Source organism: Aythya ferina (genome assembly GCF_964211825.1).
Source record: "Aythya ferina genome assembly, chromosome: 7".
Taxonomy (NCBI): domain Eukaryota; kingdom Metazoa; phylum Chordata; class Aves; order Anseriformes; family Anatidae; genus Aythya; species Aythya ferina.
In genome coordinates, this window is record NC_140302.1 from 27,479,624 (window position 1) to 27,498,793 (window position 19,170).

General features: G+C 44.6%; 1 protein-coding gene and 1 long non-coding RNA gene across 8 annotated transcripts in view; one reads left to right on the forward strand and one right to left on the reverse strand.

Annotated features, from left to right (window-relative positions):
* RBM20 (RNA binding motif protein 20) overlaps nt 1-10,878 on the forward strand; it is a 104,362-nt gene extending 93,484 nt beyond the window's left edge. For all 7 annotated transcript variants that reach the window (XM_084526334.1, XM_084526333.1, XM_084526335.1 and 4 more), the window contains 3 exons: nt 1,787-1,906; nt 2,852-2,973; nt 6,888-10,878. In XM_084526334.1, coding sequence (XP_084382460.1) covers nt 1,787-1,906; nt 2,852-2,973; nt 6,888-6,998 — 353 coding nt within the window. In that variant the 3' untranslated portion in view covers nt 6,999-10,878. The remainder of the gene's footprint in view (nt 1-1,786; nt 1,907-2,851; nt 2,974-6,887) is intronic.
* LOC311439995 lies at nt 227-11,580 on the reverse strand. Its single transcript, XR_014695136.1, has 3 exons — nt 11,103-11,580; nt 1,801-1,966; nt 227-922 (listed from the first exon to the last, which is right to left on the reverse strand). It is a non-coding gene; the product is annotated as an uncharacterized lncRNA (long non-coding RNA).
* Between the last annotated feature and the right edge of the window lie 7,590 nt (nt 11,581-19,170).

A 19,170-nucleotide genomic window follows, 5' to 3' on the forward strand; every position in this document is an offset into this window, starting at 1 on the left:
CAGAAAAGTATCTGTAGTGTCTAGCTGGCTGCTGGACAAGGTGGGTATTCTTACACACTGTACGGTGGCATTAGTAACATGGAAATTATCCGTAAATTGTTACTTCTCAGTCCCTGCATGCCTTTTGTCAGGACTTGCCTTATCATCTCCTGTTATCTAATGCATGCTGCCTTTAATATATCTGAGAGGACTGCTGTGAGATAGTGCCAATAAATGTAATCGTAGCTGTCCATTAATATTTTACTGTCAGGGAAAAAAGAGATCCCGAGTGTCTGAAATTGAGTTCAGTTCCTTGTCACACTTTCAAATGAAACTTGAGCGGTTGGGTTGTGCATAATGAGTGGAAGTGGAAAGCAGAGACCGTGCAGGCCAGGAATGCTCTTTTTTGGTTGCTGCTGGAGCTCATGTGGTGGAGAAGGACAGGTGAACAGAAATTGCAGGAAGCTTTGTGAGTGCCATTTTCTAGCAGAAAATGCTGGAACCTTTAATGTGAATGTCTGATCTTGAACTAACTTCTTCCTCCAGGACAGATCTGAAACTTGCTCAGTTTTCAATACTTACCTGTCTGTCCCAAAGACAGCTTTCCAGGCTGTGTGTATTCAGAGATAATGCTGCCACATGAACTCCCTGCGACTGGGGTTTGTGAGGTTGGCTCCCCTGGCTGCCCACTTCACAGCAGTCCAGGTCCAGTAGCACAGTTGTTTTGGTGTTTTCAGTATCTCAGCTTCCAACTTGCCCGCAGTGAGCCTGGAAGCTCCAGGGGAACTTGTGTGCCTTATGGTTCTGCCAAGGACTTGGTATCTGGGATCTGCAGTGCAAGGCTCTAGGCTATCTGCAAATGCAGCTGCCAGCTCACAGGGCCAGAAATCAACTCCAGTGGGACTTCAGTGCCACAAAGGCCCTGGGATCGTCTTAAAGTTAACTTGAAAGTCAACCAGCCAGGATTTCATATTATTTTCTTTTAAACCATGCATTAGATGTCTTTAAAACAATGAAGAAAATATCATTTTCATAGCCAGATATTGCAGATCTCTGAACTACAGACTTGAAAGGCAGGAAGGGTTTGGTTTGCACAAAAATCTTTTTGTTTTATGAGAAAATATATCCCTTATCTAGGCAAAATTTGCAATGCAGTGGAAATGTCAGGGTAAGGGAACCAGTTCTTCGATGTTAGAACTGAAGAATAGGAACCAAACCAGTGTACCTGAAATTCTGATGCTCTATGGAAAAAAAAAAAAAAAAATCAACCCACTGTTTTCCATGCTTTCATCTCCTGCCTGTGTCCATTTAGGCTGATCAGCAGGGACCAATCATCCCCTCCCTGGCCAGAAACTGAAATCTTCAAATGGCCCAAAGCCATAAAGCAGAAACCATCCCTTGGGGAGCTGAGGATGGGAGAAGAGTGGCTCCAGGAAGAGCTGCTCTCGGCAGGTCCTGCAGCTCCATCACTGGCCGTGCAATTCCATAGGTGGTTACGGAGCTGCAGTCTGGCCATCCTTGTGCTTATTGCTTGTGTAATATTACAGATCTATTTAGAGATTAAAATATGAAAAGAAAAACAATAACAAGCATGAAGTTAGAAATAGAAAAATGGCCTACTGAGAGAAATAGGAGTGATTGTGTCAGCTGTTGGGATGCACCGAGTAGGCTCCTATTTCAGTCGAAAAGCATTTTATCCTTTTTGCTTCATTCATAGCTCCATCCAGAAAGTGTTCCCAAGAAGTCACCAAGTGTCTTTTCATACTAATAAAGTGTTTTCATTCAATACATTTATTCATTCGTTAAGCAAATTCTAGGTACCTGGAAATGAGATCTCTCGAGTACCCCGAAGCAGAGCCTAGAAGAAGGCACTCTCCGCCAGGCTGGGAACAGGAGGACGTCTTCACCGAACTCAGCATTCCCCTGGGTACGTTTGGACGCCCAGGCCGAGGCTGGCCTGAGATGCCACCCACTGCAATTCCTAGAGCTTACAACAAGATGTCACTTTAAGGCTACTTGCTATATTTATTTCTCAGAACAGATGTGAGGAGAGTGAAGGAACAGGGCATACAACAGAGAGGTAACTGTTGAAAGAAACGGACTTCATTACAGACCATTGCTAATTTCTTTCCACATGAATGGCTAAAAAAATAGCTGCTAATGCTGTCACTGATGAAATAAGTTCCTGTGGACTTCTTTGTCTCAAACCTGAGCCTGACTGATGCAGGGAATCTCTGCAGTAACCAAGAATAAGCATAAATTAGCCTGTTTAGCCTCATAAGGAAGGTGGTGAGGCTTTGGTAGAACCTCTTGAGGGTAGAAGGATCATCCAGGGAATTCTCCAGGAATTAGACAGTTTAACTCTTAAGACATATGGTATGAAAAATACTTAGCAATTTATAAGTATTTGTTGTAAAAGTGTTTTTTATACTTTAAACAAAAACATTGGCTTTACTGTGTACACACTGATCATGAGTAAAACACCTGGGAGAGGTACATCTTTAAGTAATTTGCATAATGCAATTGTGAATGTTGCTGCTAATAATTACTATGGCTATTCCAGCCCTTGAGGTTACACAGTGAAGTTTCCAGTCAACATTATGTGAGAGAAGGTACATTTTTACATATGTATAATATTTCTGAAAGAAGAAGTGCAAAGTGCATTTGCAATGCACAAGATTTTAGACTGCAGCTCAGTATTGCAAAACTAGGTAAATCAGAGAAGTGAATCCAGGATCAGTCTTCATATCTATGTTACTTAACGAAGCAGCACCTTTTTTTTTTTTTTAATTTTTTTTCTTTGAAAGCAAGTTTATGCTGGAAGGGAAGGGTTTCAACTGACATTTTAATGTAAATCAGAATCTCTCAATAGGTGTGGAATTCGTGGTGCCTAGGACCGGCTTTTACTGCAAGCTCTGTGGACTCTTCTACACAAATGAAGAGACGGCAAAGACAAATCACTGCAGAAGTACCGTTCACTACAAAAATCTTCAGGTAAAAACACACTTGAAACTAGCTAATAACTAGCTCATGGGGTGGACTGTGTAGAAGATAATTATGCTACCAAAAATTTGATTTTGTGCTGTAGTTAGAATTCAGACAAATTGAAGTTCAGATAAACAAAACTTTTCAGTGGTTCCAAATGTTAGCACACTAATTTCTCATTGCCAAATCCCCACAATCTACTTCTGGATCATAAATAAAATGGGACCAGGTGACAATTTTATCTTCTTATCCATATTTGGTCCTTGTCACCAGCACAGGAAAGAACTCAGACCTTTAGCTGTCTGGTCTTGAAGGACCCAGACATTTGCATCACTGGGAACAACAATCTTTACTATTTCTTAGTTCAAGGAGCACTAAATATGCCACTTGTTTAATAAAGTTGCCATTCCTACTTTGCATGAGCATATATTTCTGCAGCATGTTTCAGCAAGCAGTACTCTGTGACGCACAGGCTCTGCGAGGCATTTCCTGTGACCTGCTGAAATCACCTTGCTACTCTGCAGAGCAGCACAGGGGCTCAGCCACGCAGAACACCACTGCTGAATAATTTCTCTAAGGATCTGCAGAAGCATGTAATCACCTGTGTGGTTTCAGCACTTGATAATAGCACAAAGAGACTGTGGGTGCTTGCCATTAAATCAAAAGCCCCCCACCTTTATCACTTCTCAGATGCACGGCTGATAATATCAGTCATAACAGCATGAGCATCAACTGCCCAGGGCTGAGGACTCCTTAGAGGAGGTGACCTTATTGCACATCCCCTTGAGTCCATGCCTTTGTGTAGGGTACATGTACTGCAGGAGATGCTTTTATCAGAATGCTGTTGGCATTCTCACACTCCCAGCAAAAGACATGAAAGAACAAGACTGCTCCTTCTTTTTCTATTCCATCTGTCTTACTTCCTGGAGCCCTGCTTCTCTTCAGGTAATACCCATCTCTCCCTAACTGGCTAACGTTAGCTCTCCCTAACATTAGCTTTGCTGAGAATAGTTTTTTTGTAAGTCACGCTCAAAGTCAAATCATTTCTCTGGGAGAATTTTCTTCTTGACTTGCCTGAAGTCACTCAGCTGTCATCCTACGAAGGCCTCTGGCTTTCAAAGACTGTGCCTGCAGAGCTGCTATGCTTGCTTATGTTGGATCCTGCAAGTGTAAGCCTGAAGAAGAGGTGCCCAGTTTGCATGTCCTTTTTTGCTTATTACAAGAAAATCCGGAGGGATTCACCAAAGGTAGCACCACCCAGTGCAGGCCATGTGTCCCATGCAAGTCTGTCCCAAAGAAACTCATGCTTCAACAAAGATTGCAACTTCAGCACTTGGTAACTACCCTCATGGGAAGGAGAGGCGTTTTTTTCATTTTCAGTTATTTTGTCAAAGTCATAGAGAAAATATGTCCATTAAAACTGAATCAACATGAAAAAACAAACAAACACACCACACGTTTTCTCTCCTGTAAGACATTTCCCATGAGCACTGTGGTCGATATCTAACACTGACTTGAGATAAAGCACAGAGACCGCAAAAGCTGTTAAAATTAAATCTGTCAAACATGGTAATGAAAACATATTGTTCTCTAGAGCTGTACCTCTTATCTTATTAAATGAAGGAAGGAAGTGTCTGATAAATACCCATCCAACTTTTGCCCTCTCAAGTGGAAACTCAGCAAATTTTAAATAATTGCTCTGTATTTCTAGCACTGTTCTAATTGCAGTACTGCTAATTTATGCACCCTACAAGAAATATCAGTCTTCTAGGATGATGCAATTTAATGAGTGTATCCACCAACATAAGAGCTATGGACAGTGACTGTATCTGAAGCTGTGGCACTGCGGCTGCCCCCTGTCTTTCTGTTGTCTTGCCTACCTGAGGAATAACATTGTCCAATGCCAGCAACATTGTCCCAAATTCTTTCATGACTATGAGTCTTTTGTAGTTATTTGCTACATGTCATCTTTCACACAGTCTATTTGGAGACACATCCCGAAAGTATCCTCAGTGTTTGGATTTGAACACCAAGCTGAACAGTTTGTCTAACAGTTTTCTTCAAAAGCCTCGCTTAGGTGATGAGTAAAATAGTCACCTTCACCTCAGTGTGTTGTCCCTTGAAGAACACCAATCACTGAAAAACTTCCAACTGTTTCTTCATCAGCCTTGCAGACTTTTTGTAATTTTCCATTCTCTTCAGCTTAATAAATAATTTCCCAGGTGGTATTTATATTTACAGATCCACCACAGTTTCCATGTCCAAAAGATCCACCATTTGTCCTTCCCTCCCACAACTACCACACAAAGCTGTCAGATTCATCTGGTGTAAGCTACCTTTGGCAACTCGGTGTAGCATTTTATCCTGTTTTCCACAGGCTTTCTGCGATATTCATCAAAACTTGTATTTAGAAGAAAAAATATTTTTTGTTGACTCTCATTTTCCTATAAATGAATTTGAATGTCTGGTTTGTGAGCTTCAAAACTGGTGTTCGTGTTAGTCATGATAGCTGACATTAGCATCAACTAAAGGTGGTGGATAAATCTGTCTTATTTTGGTGGGTAATCATTAAAAAACAAAAGTGTGTGCCTTATCTGATCCAACGACAAGCGTTAGTGATTTATTACAGCTCACAATGAACGGATCACTTCTCCCCATCTTTATGGATCCTATATCTCTGTATACTCCCGTAACGTTTACTCTGGCCTTCTGCCACATGGAATTTTGTACCCAGGGACCACAGTTAAGAGATGTAAAATTTCCATTGCCAAATCTCTCTATTCAGGTTGACAGGGGTGCAGTCATCATTTTGTCACAGGTATGCCTGCTCTTTGCCTTTACTGATTCCCTTTCAGATGTGCTTTTTAAATCCAAATCTTGTGTTTACGTGAGACAGCCTGGCAGTCTTAACACAGCCCCTAGTTTCTTTATACCCATTTCCCATTCCACCTCTTCCCCATGGGTAACCAAGTGTTAACTTTACTCTGGAGGAATCTTGCAACTAGATAAGGTTTTGCAGTGACATGACATCATCTTTTTGAGACAAATCCAAAGGAATAATAAGCTAGAAAAGAGAGCTTTATGTTCATAAAAATGTACAGGGCAGATATTCTTGCATGTGCTAGCTGTAATAAGACCATCTGTACATTATTATGCAGGTGTCTGTCTAAACTAGTTGCTAATGAAGAAGCTTCTTTCCATCTATTTCTAGGTCTGTTGAGTACCATTTTCATTCCTACATCAGGTCATTTTCCATTTTGTGTGCACCTCTACTAAGAGCACTTCCCGAAGGTTGGAGGCCTCACTGGCCTTGTCTTTATTTAATAGTGAAATGCTTTGTCTTAGAGCAATACAATAAATGTAAATACTCTAGCCAGACTGCTAAATTTTGTTAATTGTTATTGATTTGATTCATCCCTTAATATAAATGTTCTTGTGTACGAGGTTTATGTCTGAACTGGATGTCCTGAAAATGTAATATATATGCTTTTACTTCTGACTCAGAAACCACATCTACTTTCTGACACAACAGCCTTACACCAGAATACTTTTGTCGACTCAGTGAAATTGGTTCCTGCACTATAGCATACAGGAGCAGCAAGTTTGCTTGTAAGGAGAAAATGTGAGGTTTCACTTGTGATGGGGAGCTGGGGTCCTCCTGGCTCTTTCACCAATTCCCTTTGTGGCACAGGGTAAATCACACAACTTTTGAGGCTCTCCGTGCAGTACAGTATCTCTCATTAAGGTAGTTTTCCTGCAACAGCTATTTTTCCTGGCTTGAATTTTCACCAAAAAGGGGCTTCTATGTGTTTTCTTTCTTTGTGAGGTGCCAGGAGAGTGTAGGAGCTATGAAAAGGAGTAAAGCATCCTGTGCTGAATATTTTCAGTTTTGGTAAAGATGCTTTGTTTCTATCTGATTGCAGAAATATCTGTCACAGCTTGCAGAAGAGAGCCTGAAAATGAAGGAAGAAGGCAGCCATCTGCTTCAGGATGACACTGGAATTGTTCCTCACTTTGCAAAGAAAAAGTTATGATGTGGTTGAACTGGAAAAGCTATAATGAGTGAATGCTGATACTTTTTTTTTTTTTTTTTTTTAATTTCTCTGATATAATTGTCAATTTGCACTGTACAGAGGAGGGGAAATAAAGAGCATGTTCCATGCATCTATGCCCAGAGTGCCATTAAAAACCAAAATGCCTGAAACTGTTTCCCACGGTGAAGCAAAACTGGCATATCTGTAAGAAGTGGAGCAATTCTTTCTCACACTCTGCATGCTGGGAGTGGTTTCCTAGATTAAATCAGAATTCTCAGGGATTCTTCAAGTTTTAATTCTGATGTGACACATCAGGTCAGGCACAGTATTTAGAAGCACTCAGCATCCTCCAGTGGACGCTGGAAGGAAAGGAGATGTGACTATAAATAGGCTTTAATGTTGCTTAAAATATCTTCAGCCATTTTACTCATTAACCCAGTGAGCAGGATTTGCATAGGACATCTAAAGCCATTGTGCTAAAACTAATCTGTAGATGGCAGAATGTAAACCCCATCGGCATCCATCTCCGTGTGTCTTAGAGCTTGCTGAAATGATAGATATTTGTGTTGTTAAGCACTGACTGTGTTGTACGAATGCAGAGGGAGCCGCAGTCTCTGCCCAGGGACCTTAGAGCCTGAACCCAGCACAGCGAGAGCAGTTCAGATGTGTGTGCTGACAGCTAACCTGCTCTGGTTTTCAGCATTTTCCATGGTGTGATCAGGATGTTCTCCAGGTACTGTTGTGTTTGAGACTCTTCTTTTTGATAATTCTAAAGGGTGCCAACTTCCAGTCTTACAGACTTGAAGCTCTCACGAAAGGATTTTTGAAGTGCCGTGTGTTTGGACCATGTCACTTTTAGACATTTTACTCAATGACTTTTAGAGTCTTTCTGTTTTCTTTCAAACCTGCTTTTCCTCGGCTTGGCAATGTTGAATTTTCCTGGTTTTCATGGAAAGATGCCAGACTTTAAATACTGTTTTTGTATTTTATTTCCCTGAATTTTTAAGGTGAACACAACAACTGGTGGCTCACAGTGCTGTGCTGAGAACACAGGATGCACCAGCAGCTCTGACATTATTATGAGCTATTGTTTCTGCACAGTTGTTGCTTAGTATTTTGCAAAGTCCCTTTGAAATGCACTGTACGAGTTTCTGGTTCATTTCAATGGGGCTTTGTGTTGTAAAGTGAATACGTATGCAAACCATTGCCAGAATTGATCCCAGACTTATGCTTTTATAAAATGCACCACGCAATTTAGACAGATGGGGATTTGCAGACGTGTTTCCGTTCTTTGCCTTACTCTAATATTCATCACGGTACGTTCTGTAACAGTTGCTGGTGCTAGATACCCTGTTGAGATGTTGCTCAGAGGAAACAGCTTCCCAGAAGGTTCCTACCATCCCTAAGAATGTTGCAAAATACTGCAGAGTGGCCAAATGGCCAAAACTGCTTCCACCAAAGTATTTGTTCCATTATTTCTTGTGCCAGCAGTCATGTTCACTTCCTGAAGTGCCCTGTGGCCAGGCAAGGTGTCTCAGAGGTGCCTGTCATTATTGCCTGAAGCCCTCTTCCAGTTCATGGCCTGTGCTTTCTGCTTGTTTTTACCAGAGGTGGATTCAGATATCATATTTGGGATTCCTGTTTCTTACAAGTTGAGGGATTCTTTGCATCCCACATTCAGATGTGGCCTATCCGAAAGAAGAGGGGAAATTAAAAGCATTGCAGCATAAATCCTCCTTTGTCCATACTTGAAGTATTTTAAGATTTGGGTCCATCTGTCATTTAAAACAGATTTTTTTTTTTGTTTTCCCCTATGTTAAAAAATAAATAAAATTGCAAACAAGGTATTTTTCCTTCAAGGGCTGGGCTTTCCTTTGACTGTTTGTTTTTCACATTGCAGTGAAATTTGAGCACAGGGCTGTTAGGGCAAGAGCTTATATAGCAAGCTATAAGATTACGAAAAGGGCAGTAAAGATTGTGCAACCGTCTTCTCAAGCACAGCTCCCAAGCTGGTCATGTATCATCTGAATATGAAGTTCCCTTCATGCCCTTCAGCACAATCTGAGCACAAGGGAAGGAAATCACTCCAAATGCAAGCATCAAATCTTTGAAGCTAACCCTGCTATCAAACCGGGGCTCTCACCGGCCTAATGGGAGCTCATTAGCCCGTGTGGTTAAGCTTAATTGGATGCGAGACGTAGCTGACTCTATATCAAAGCCATGTGCCTCCAGCAACTTTATCCCCAGGTAACCTCAAATGAGAAAAGTATCACTGTTATTATTCTTTGTTTGTATTGCAGTAGAAGCTACAGGTCCACGGCCTTTATTATGGGCACAACACAAATCCACAACAAAGACTTTCCCAGGCCAGAAAGCTTTAAATCAGACCTTCAGAAAACAGACGACAGGTGGATACAGGCAGACAGGGAAAGCAATAGGCAGCGATGAGCTTTTTGACTGGCAGCAGCAGAATTATTAAAATGAGTGTTTGCCCAGGGGTTATCTTGGGATTTACAGGAGGTAGCTCAAACTACTTCCCCCCTCCTCTGATTCTGAATCAGGCTCACTCCCTTTATTCATAGCTTGCATGTTTAACCTCCTCCTTTCTCCTAGCCAGCTGCACTAGGCACGCAGGATTCCTTCCTGAGAGAGTGGCCCTCAGCATCCTTCAATCCCTGACTGAGATGTTTCAGTCCCTATTTAGGGCTTCAGAAGCTGGAATCCTGACCAAGGCTCACCAGGGCCTGTCCTGGCTCCAGATACCTGGTTTGGGTCGAGGTCCAGGCCCTTGTTTGCAGCTGTGGAAGGAGGAGGCTCTGGAGGCAAGATGGGATCCCTGCCCTGTGTAGTTCCCTCTGCTGGAAGGAGATGACAAGAGGGCGATGCAGGTGCAGGGCCCAGCCCCACAGATGTGACCGAACCCAACCGCCCCGTTCCTCGGGGCTCTGTCCTGACACAGCAGCAGTCTGCAAAACCCAGGGTACGGCCAAATGTTTCTCTTCTCAGTTTCCCTTCTGAGAAAATCCTTTCTCTCCCTAGAACCTAATGCTTTAGAGCAGTTAAAAGCAACCCCAAATCTCAACCAATTCCTAGTGATCCCAATGATCCATTTTCAGCCTGATTCACTTTGGGATCTCAGAGATAATCTCCTTCCCGCTCCAAGAGGCCATCACGCAATGCTGGCAGGCACTCAGCTCCTCAACTTCTCTCTACTACCTATTCTGCTGAGGAAGAAGGACACTGTAGGCAGACGCTTTCCTTTCCCAGCATGTGTAAAAATGTGTTTCTTTTGGTTTCTTATATTTAAAATCTTTACTTTTTTTTTAGTTGGCATAATTCATCATCACTATAATCCACGCTGTTTATTAATACATATATATACATATATATATATATATAGCACAAAGCAGGCTCAGGTCTAGCCAAAAAAACATAATATTTAAAAAAAAAAAGAGCTTCCTTAATATATACAAACCATTTCAACACATCTCAACCAAAGATTGCACTTTTTGAATAGGGACTATGCTTTTCACCTTTGTGAAATCTGTATTGATCTCAAATAGTCTTTAATATCAATCTGCAATTTACTCTTTTGAAGTAAAACGTAAAATAAATAAACATTTGCCCCATAAGATTAGACAGTTTCATATTGGCTTTAACACTAAATTAGTGTTAAGCTGGTTATATTCAGGGTTTTTCTATTCTCTAAGGATTAAGGCTGTGATTTATTGAATTATACTTGAACTGGACCAGATGTATTATTTATTGAGCTTATATAATCTTGTTAATTTAAGTTTTGGCTTGTAAACAGTTGGAATTTGTTAGTACTTGTTTAATTATGTAGGAACTGTCACCAATATTAAATGATCTGTGTAACTGATTGCAAAGTGTTTCAATTTGTGTTTCTTAAAAGGAAATATTTTAATAAAGAGAATTAAAAGCATAAGCAGTGGTGGGCAAATGTCCCAGCAATGACATGCTTCTAGCTTCCCAGGGGATCTGTTAAGAACCAAAATGAACAAAAGATAGTTTGGGGGGTAAGATAAAAGCAGGAGGCCAAAATGTTTGCTTTCCAATATAATTACTAGAAGTTGTGATTCTTACCAGGTAGTTCCTGCCACACAGATCGCGGGTGACCACAGTCATCTGCTGCTGAAGTGAACACATCTCGGCCTTTCACTCTGTAACTATTATTAATTGTTACTACTGCTTCTGCCTCTCTAGATACGTCTTCACTTCCCTTTTTATTTCCAAATGAACTAGGCAAGCTGGCTGTCCCCACTGGCTTTTCTGTCTCTATCCAGATTGCCTTCTTGTCCTTCTGAGAGCACTGTACAGAATTATTGTCCCCAGCAAAGCTAAGGACACCTCCACATCTTGTCTCCACCTCAAGTCCCCTGTTTGTCTGTTTCCCTTCTCTCCCTTGCTCTCCCTTTGCCGATTTTTCCTCTTTTCATCACGCTGCCACGGAACAGCTGGGGAAATGGGCCATGGGCAAAAAGACTGGCACTCGGGTTTTCTGACTCTCCAGTTCGTTAAGTCAGCACTTCAGTCTCTTTGAAGTAAGTGTTTTGCAGCTGAGGCACACGTGCAATGTATTTTAAGCACAAATGGTTTCAGTTCTTCTGCCCCGGATGTACTGAAGCTTTCAAACTCGTGATTTCAATACCATCTCATGACAGCTACAACTCTGTCTTGCTCTAAAAGTCAGGAAAGTCAATGTCATGTGTTATTTTGGCATCGTATATCCCTAACAAGAAAACAATCCAGATTGTGCAGTTCAAAATGTAATGAGTTTCCCGTCCAGATTTTGTCATGTGCACTTTTCTTGGCGGAAAGGGGAATGCAGGTGTGAAAGACAACAAAAGATGAACGCCAGCCCACACCCAAATACCAGCTCTGCCTTTTGACACAAGGCTGTGACGGGTCTCCCTTTGATATCTGGCCCGTAACCTGGCTGTCCTCCTTGATTAGCAAAGCTGAGGAGGTCAGGGCCATCCAAACACGGGCACCCTCCCAGAAGAAGGGAGCTGGGGCCACGCTGCTCACACAGACGTGTGGCTAGGCTTGTAGCAGGCTCACTGCTGCTCTCACCATGTGGAGGTGGTCTTGGAGAGCAGGAACCACCTCGCTGTGAGTGGCCACAGGGCTGGGATGCTGCCAGGGGCACAGCCTCCCTTCCCCTGCCTTCCGTGCCAGCGCAGCCTGGGACTCCGCCGTGTTTGTGCAGGTGGCAGCGAGGGCAGCCCGAAGGAACAGGTTTGCCTTTGCTTGCTTTGACTCCGCCAGCCCTCGCTTATCTCTGTCAATACAAGGAGCACTCCCCATCTGTTCGGCGTGTCTGATGCAATGCTGCACTGTGAGGCCGCAGGAGCATGGGTATGTATTCCTGGGGGAAAAGTGCCCCCACTATGGAGAAGGTGGGGACTTTATGCATCTCGCCCTGACCTAATGAACTCCCAGCCCCATGGAAACACGGCTCCCCAGAGGCTGCACTGAAACCAGCAGTGTCCAGCTCTTCCTACCTGTCCCCTCTTATTGATAACAGACACTCCAGAGGGCCCTGCCTGGGGTCTGGAAGCAGGCAGGGGAGCTGCAGGGCCAGCAGGACCCACCTGGCACGCTGCGGATGCTCTTGGAGTTTATCTGCACACAATTGCATCCGCCTACTGCAGGGGGAGATTTCTAACCAGATACCCGTGGTGATTAAAGCCAGGGAGCTCTCACATCAGGCTTACACTGGTTGAGCAGCCGTCTGCTAGGAGCAGCATTTAACTACCTGAAGTAAGCTTCTTTTAAACCGAAATTGGAGCGTACATCAATTTTTAATTAACTGGGTCAAATCTAAATGAGTGGGCACGTCCAAAAGCTTTTTGTGAGCTAGAAAGCTCCATAGGGCAGGCTGAATCCAGCCTGCTAAATGTTTAAATAATTGCCAGGCAGGGCCCTGGCCAATGTTCCTTCAGGTGAGACAGTGAGCACCAGCAGCGCAGCCCCAGCGGGAGGCAGCTTTTCCAGCCTGGTTTCTTCCCAGTGCCTTGGAAATGAGGGATCCTGTTTATAAGCTGTCCTCCCCTTATTTCTGAGCCTTGTTTGAGAACATGCTTATTAGTTCCACCTTCCTCAAACACAGCCTTTGTGTCTTTAAGAGGACACAGGAAGCCTGTTTTGTTTGTGGGTTTCTTCTCTGGCTGGGCTGTTTGCATTGCAGCTGGGTTATCTTTGGCAGATAGCGACGTGTTCTTGGCAGCAAACTTTCACCTTGAGCTCAGGGGGCGTAGCCAGGCAATGTTTTGCACACCTGTGGTGGGAAATTAGGATAAATTTGCCTGTTTGCATCACTGCTGCGATGCTCGAACCAGTTCCACAGCAGTGCTATTACTGCATGCTTGGTGGAGCGCCTGGCCCCAAAAGGTGGGCGCTTTATGGGGCACAGGGTGCACACACGTGTGTATGTGTGTGTGGGTGCAAGAGCAAGGCTTGTGCTGCCTCGCCTGGACTTTAGCATTAAGCAGTTGGCAATCAGATGTACTTTGCTAATGTTACAATAACAAGTCATAACTTTTTGGTGTGCGCCCAAGCTGTTTCTAACCTCCTTATCTGCCCTGTTTGCTGTTACCTGCCCTAACACAGGGACTTGCTGTGCTGGAGAGGGGGCTGGTTTCTGTGCTACCTGGGGTGCCCCAGCCAAAAAGTGCAGGGAAACAAGGCAGACCCTACACAGGCATGCCCACCGCAGGTCTGGCTGAGTGGAAATGCACTGAGACCACCAGGAAGAGCAGCCCAGGTCTGTCCTGGTGCTAATGGGGATCGGCACTGCTCCAGGGCCTATTTCCATCTGAATGAAAGTGGGAAAGATTAACACAGTTAGGCACAATATGCTAGATATTAGACTGCCAACAGGCCAACAAGGCAGCCAGGATGCTGTAAGTGATCCCAGAAGCCTTCTCTTTCCTTTTCTCTCACAGATCATGCTGGGTGGGAGGGTGAGGGGAGCTGTAGTGTGGCAAAATAGGAAAGAGCCTTCAGCCGTTCCCTCCTGTGCCAGGCACTGTTGGTGCAGGAGTGGACAGAAACCTGGCAGTGCCTTGTGTGGCTAACACCAAGCTGAGCATGAAATGGAGCCAGGAGGTCTGACAGAAGTTGGTAGGCCCAATGTTTGTGGGTACTTTCCACCAGCAGGCCAATGTCTCTGTGGCTGCTCGTTCACAGGCTGTGTGTTACCTGCTGCTTTTGTCCTCCTGCAAAGGCAGATGCTGCCTCTCATTCACAAGCTGCCACTGTTTAGCCATCAGCACGTCTTTACCCAAACCTCCTCTGCAGACTCTGATCCCAGAAGTAGCAGTGAGAGCCTGGTTGAATCGCTACCTGGAACTTAAGGTTAAGTAAGTACCCGTTTACACTGGGCTCAAGCAACCCAGTAAAATGAGAAGAAAACAAAACCAAACAAAATCCACAAAACAAGAAGTGAAAGAAACCCATCAGAAATGCCATTCAGTCATATTCTTCCTCAGAGCTGCTCCATCTCTTTGCACTCTGGGCATGTTCACGCCGTGGCAAGGAATGACATGAACTCACTTTCATGAGTTACTCCTTGCCAGCCAAGCAAAGTGGGACGTGAATTATGCTTGCTTAAACCACCGTGCAGGTGGTCTGAGCAAGTGGATGTTACCTCAGAAGGAGCAGGCGAGGTGTGCGTGCACCAGGAGCTGGTGTGGGTCAGCTGGTACAGACTAACTAGCTCTGCTGTGGTATCTTGATTGCTGGTGATTGTGTGAACATGCCTGAGGATGCAGGCAGTACAAAGCAGAGCAGTGCTTATGAGGTTTTTGAAACTCACATCTGCTGTTATTTGGTCCTGGAGGCTTTCAGCAAAGACCACCCACTGAAACAAGAATCATTTTCCTGAAATGCAAGGGACCAAGACGTATTCAGTCTCATTCAATGCCCTTCTATGATCTCGTGGAGCCTTTGAATTCCTCTTTACCTACAAGAGATGTACTGTGGTGCAAAACGAGTTCCTGGAGCAAAAAGACTCCTTTCTAAGGGGATCTGTGCTCTTAGGGCTCCAGGTCTTTGGTCTTTAAAGATTAATGCTCCAATGTGCATTATCATAGGTTGCTAAAATATTCTTTTTCCCACCAGTTTCCTCATGTCAGCATTTCTGGAACTCCAGAGCATTGCGGCTGCTGTTATGTAAGGATTTATGAATGGCCACAAAGTTCAAAGGCATATTGGCAACCCCAAGTCCTGAAAAGCCAGCACTCAGCCCAAGCCTTGCCCCATTTCCCAAGAAGAAATTATTTGCCAACTAGTTCTTTTCCCAACTTTTTTTTTTTTTTTTTAATTATTATTAGCTAGTGAACTTTAGGATCTCTTTATTCACTTCCTTATTTTGGAGCATTTAAGTCGCACTGGTTTCATATTTTCAAATCTTTCATCCACAACTTTGAGCACATGCTTTGTTTATAAATGGGAGCTGCAGTTCCCTTGTTTCAAGGAGCTGTGATTTTACAATACAGTCCCCAAAGGTTAAAAATTAGGATAAAATCACAGGAGTTGCCAGCAGCACACAGAGTCTCCTCTGTTGGGGAGAGGAGGTGTTGGACTGCAGCGAGTTGCAGGCATCAGCTCCAGCTCCTGTTGTGTTAGTGAGTCAAATAAAAAATAACCTCATGGTTACATGCAAGCTCTGCAGGCCCAGCTGAGAAGACAACCTCATCTCTTTTTATCTGCAGTGCGTCACCAAAGAGCTCCCTTTGTAAACCTCTGGGTTGATTTCCCGGCTCCAGATCTCTCCCCAGAAGGCCTCGGCAGCCCTGGCAGGGTGCCCTCAGAGCACAGTAAGCCCTCCCCAGGATGCAGGGCAGGACGTGCTGGCCAGGCACTTTTGGGACACGTGGCTGTGGCTGCTCCCAAGCCGGGCACATTTCGGCCCGAGCGATCTTCCTTTCTCCCCTCTCCTTCCTCTTCACTGCTGCTTTAATTGCAGCTTCGTGCCTCCTTTCACGTAGCCCCCCTCAGCTTGAATCAGATCCCTATTGTCTGGGTTGTCAACACAGCTGTTTAAATCCCTGCCCCCAGATACTCCTGCCTTCCAGAGAGCTGTCTGTGAGCAGCAGGCACCGCTCTGAGCTGGGGGCTTTTTGTCAGGTCCCGGGCTCAGGGCAGATATCCATTTGGCCCAGCGTGAGGGCAGAATGGAGCTGAGCTCAGGGAAATAAAACCTCTGCTCTAGCCAAGCCTGATGCTCGCCGCCTGCATGCTGGTGACTTCTGCAGTGCTCCAGCCCGAGACTGACGGGCAAAGCAGAGCGAAGCGAATGATTAGCATTATTAAAAACGCTTTGCAATTATGCAGCGTCTTTTCATCTGAAGATTTCAAAGCTTCGCAGCACTCACAAAGTTACTTATTATCCCTGGCATTCAGCAGAGTCAGGAAATGAAGGAAAGCAGCTAAGTGACTCGCCTTAGGTCATGCAGTAAGTCGGCGTCAGAGGTGGGAACTGGGTCCCGAACTGCTGACTCCACTGCTGCTCATGCCCCAGCACGAGGCCACACCTCTGCCTCGCTGTGCCGGGCCTTCTCCTGGGGGTGCAGAGCTGGGGGAGCCCCCTGAGGGTCAGCACAGCTCAGTCAGGGGGTGCCCGGCTGGGAACAGCACTGCCATGCTCCCCATGAAGGACCCTCACGCCGAGGGGCTGTTGTGGGGTCTGTCATGCTTGGGGCTGCCATCCAGCTTGTTGTGCACCCACAGCCCTTAGTGCAGGCCCTGCAGGGCGAGATGTGGTGTGGTGAACGCCGCCACCGCAGACCCTGTCACCAGGATGTTCCCCGGCCAGCCTGCTGGCCATAAAAAGGACCTTTCTTTATGGCTGTCTTCTCCACAGCCACTTCAGGCTGGATGGCCCAGAATGAGCTCTGTAGGAACCGGAGGCGACCAGAAGCAGTTCTGCTTGTATCAGCACTGCGCTCACTGCAGCAAAGGTGCGGCAGCACGGGCTGCCTCCTGACCAGGTGCTCCAAGCCTGCTGAGCAGCCAGGATATACGTTCATACACCCACCAGGAGATCAGAAATTTATTTCCAAAGTGTTCCTCTCCGTGGCTGGCCGAGCTGGCTGTGCTGAGAGGGACGCACCAGGTGCCAAACCCACGTGCCTTGCAGCAACTGAGCCGAAAAAGCCAAGCCCTTGTAGGCTGCCCCTTTTCTAACTTTCCATTCAGTGTTGGGACTTCAGGGTAGCATGTCAGCATGGGGGGAACAAGGAGGGATTGAAGGGGTAGAGAGAGAGGAAAGGTGGTGAGAGACAGGTTGGCCTCAGCTGCCAAGAGAAGGGCTTGGCTGAGTCTCCTGGCCCTGCTGAGGTAAAATACCTCTTGGGTGAACCACCACGAAGCTCACCTGCACACTTATATTTTTAAGGTTAAAATTTATCTCTAAAAAGGGCAACAAATCTACTTCTGCTCTTCCATTCTGGTTTGCTGATATTTACCCTGGAAATAATAGAAAAAAATCCACTTTTGTCAATTTATTTTTTTTCCCCTGAAAGACTTCAGATGCTTCAGGCTTTTTACTGACAAACAATATCCTGCTTAAAGTATTACATCCTGCAATCAAGGCAAGCTTGACAGATTTCTAAGGTGTATTTAAACAAATAGCAGTAACTAATCAATATTATCAGCTTTTCTTAGGAGCTTGGGGATTTACATGTCTCAGTGTTACTGGGATGAGACTCCAGGACTGGGAATAAAACTCCAGTTAATTAAGCATAACTTCACTGGGGATAAAACCCAGGCAAGGGGGAAAACATGAAAGCAGATGCTGCAGTTAAATGAATTTCAACCTCAGAAATAATATTGAGAATAAGCAGTCATTACAAGGAATCATTTTGAAATGGTAAAAAAAAAATGATTGGTTATAAAAGCTGTGTCTCATAAGTCAGGCAGAGTTTGGTCTTCTAAAGGATATTAATAAAGCATTTTTCCTGGTTTCACATGGTTGAAGAAAACAGGGAAGGAGGAAAAAGAGAAGTTATTCTGCAGTGAGAATGGTATAGAGTTTAATTTATGTTAGGTGTGTGCAAAACCTGAGTTCATATGAACTCTCACTGAAGGTAAGGATGTTAACCACGTGGCTGCAGCTGAGAAGGAGAATGGGATGGGGCCGTGGAAATGTTCACAGCCAGCATAGAAACAAATCTCCGGGCTCCCTCCTGCACTGAAGGCAGAGGAACGGGCTCATCCACATGCCAGAGCTCCTGAAGAACTGGCCCCAGCGTCTTCAGCAGATTCCTCCAGTTAGGGACCAGAGCAGAGTGAGCACACGGCCTGTGTGTATGAAGTGAACCGATCTGGACAAGAACAGGCATGAACGTTTCAGCTTAATGGTATATGAAAAGCTTCAGAGCAAACTGTGAAGGAAAGGATAGGTAAAGAGAGGGAGGTAAATGCCGTGAGATTAATTGGGTTTATCAAACCCATTTATCTTTCTTGGGTAAGGTAAGGCATTTACTTGGTGAGAGAACTGGGGTGGATCTCATCCATCTGGGTTTAAATTGCACAGTGCTTACGGTGCAATGTGGAAAGTCCTGAAAAAGGGGAGAAGAGATATAGCACAAGGTGTAAATTCAGTAAAGACCTGCCATGAGAAGAGTGCAAGACTGCCAGGCTAGAGGGAAGTTACCGGGGGGTGTTAAACGTCATTCCTGGAGATCTGGCAAAGTGCTCTTGTAAATGAGCTTGGCACAAACGTTGGTGGAGAACTAGTGAAATTGCTGATGACAGAAAATACCAAGCAACCTCAGGACAAAAGAGGCCTGAGGTATTATACAGAAAAAAGGTAGTCAGCTACAAGGAGAGAAATCAGCAGAAAGGGAAGGTTGTAGGCACAGATGACCAAACCCTTTCCTACACGCAAACTGGCAGCTCACACTTTGATCACAGAATAACTCAGTTGCCAGAGTGGTGGAATCATGAAGAAAGTGCGATCCTAGAATACAATGGGAAAGGCACAGCCCAGGCTGCAGTGAAAGCACAGTTGTACTCAATGAGAGGCTACTTTTCTTGATTTTACAATGCAGGAGGATTTCTCTCTGTCAATACATCATGGAAGTATCTCCCAGGAAGGGAATGGGAAGACGTAGTGGTACTAAAGGCCAGTGCTGGTAGATAA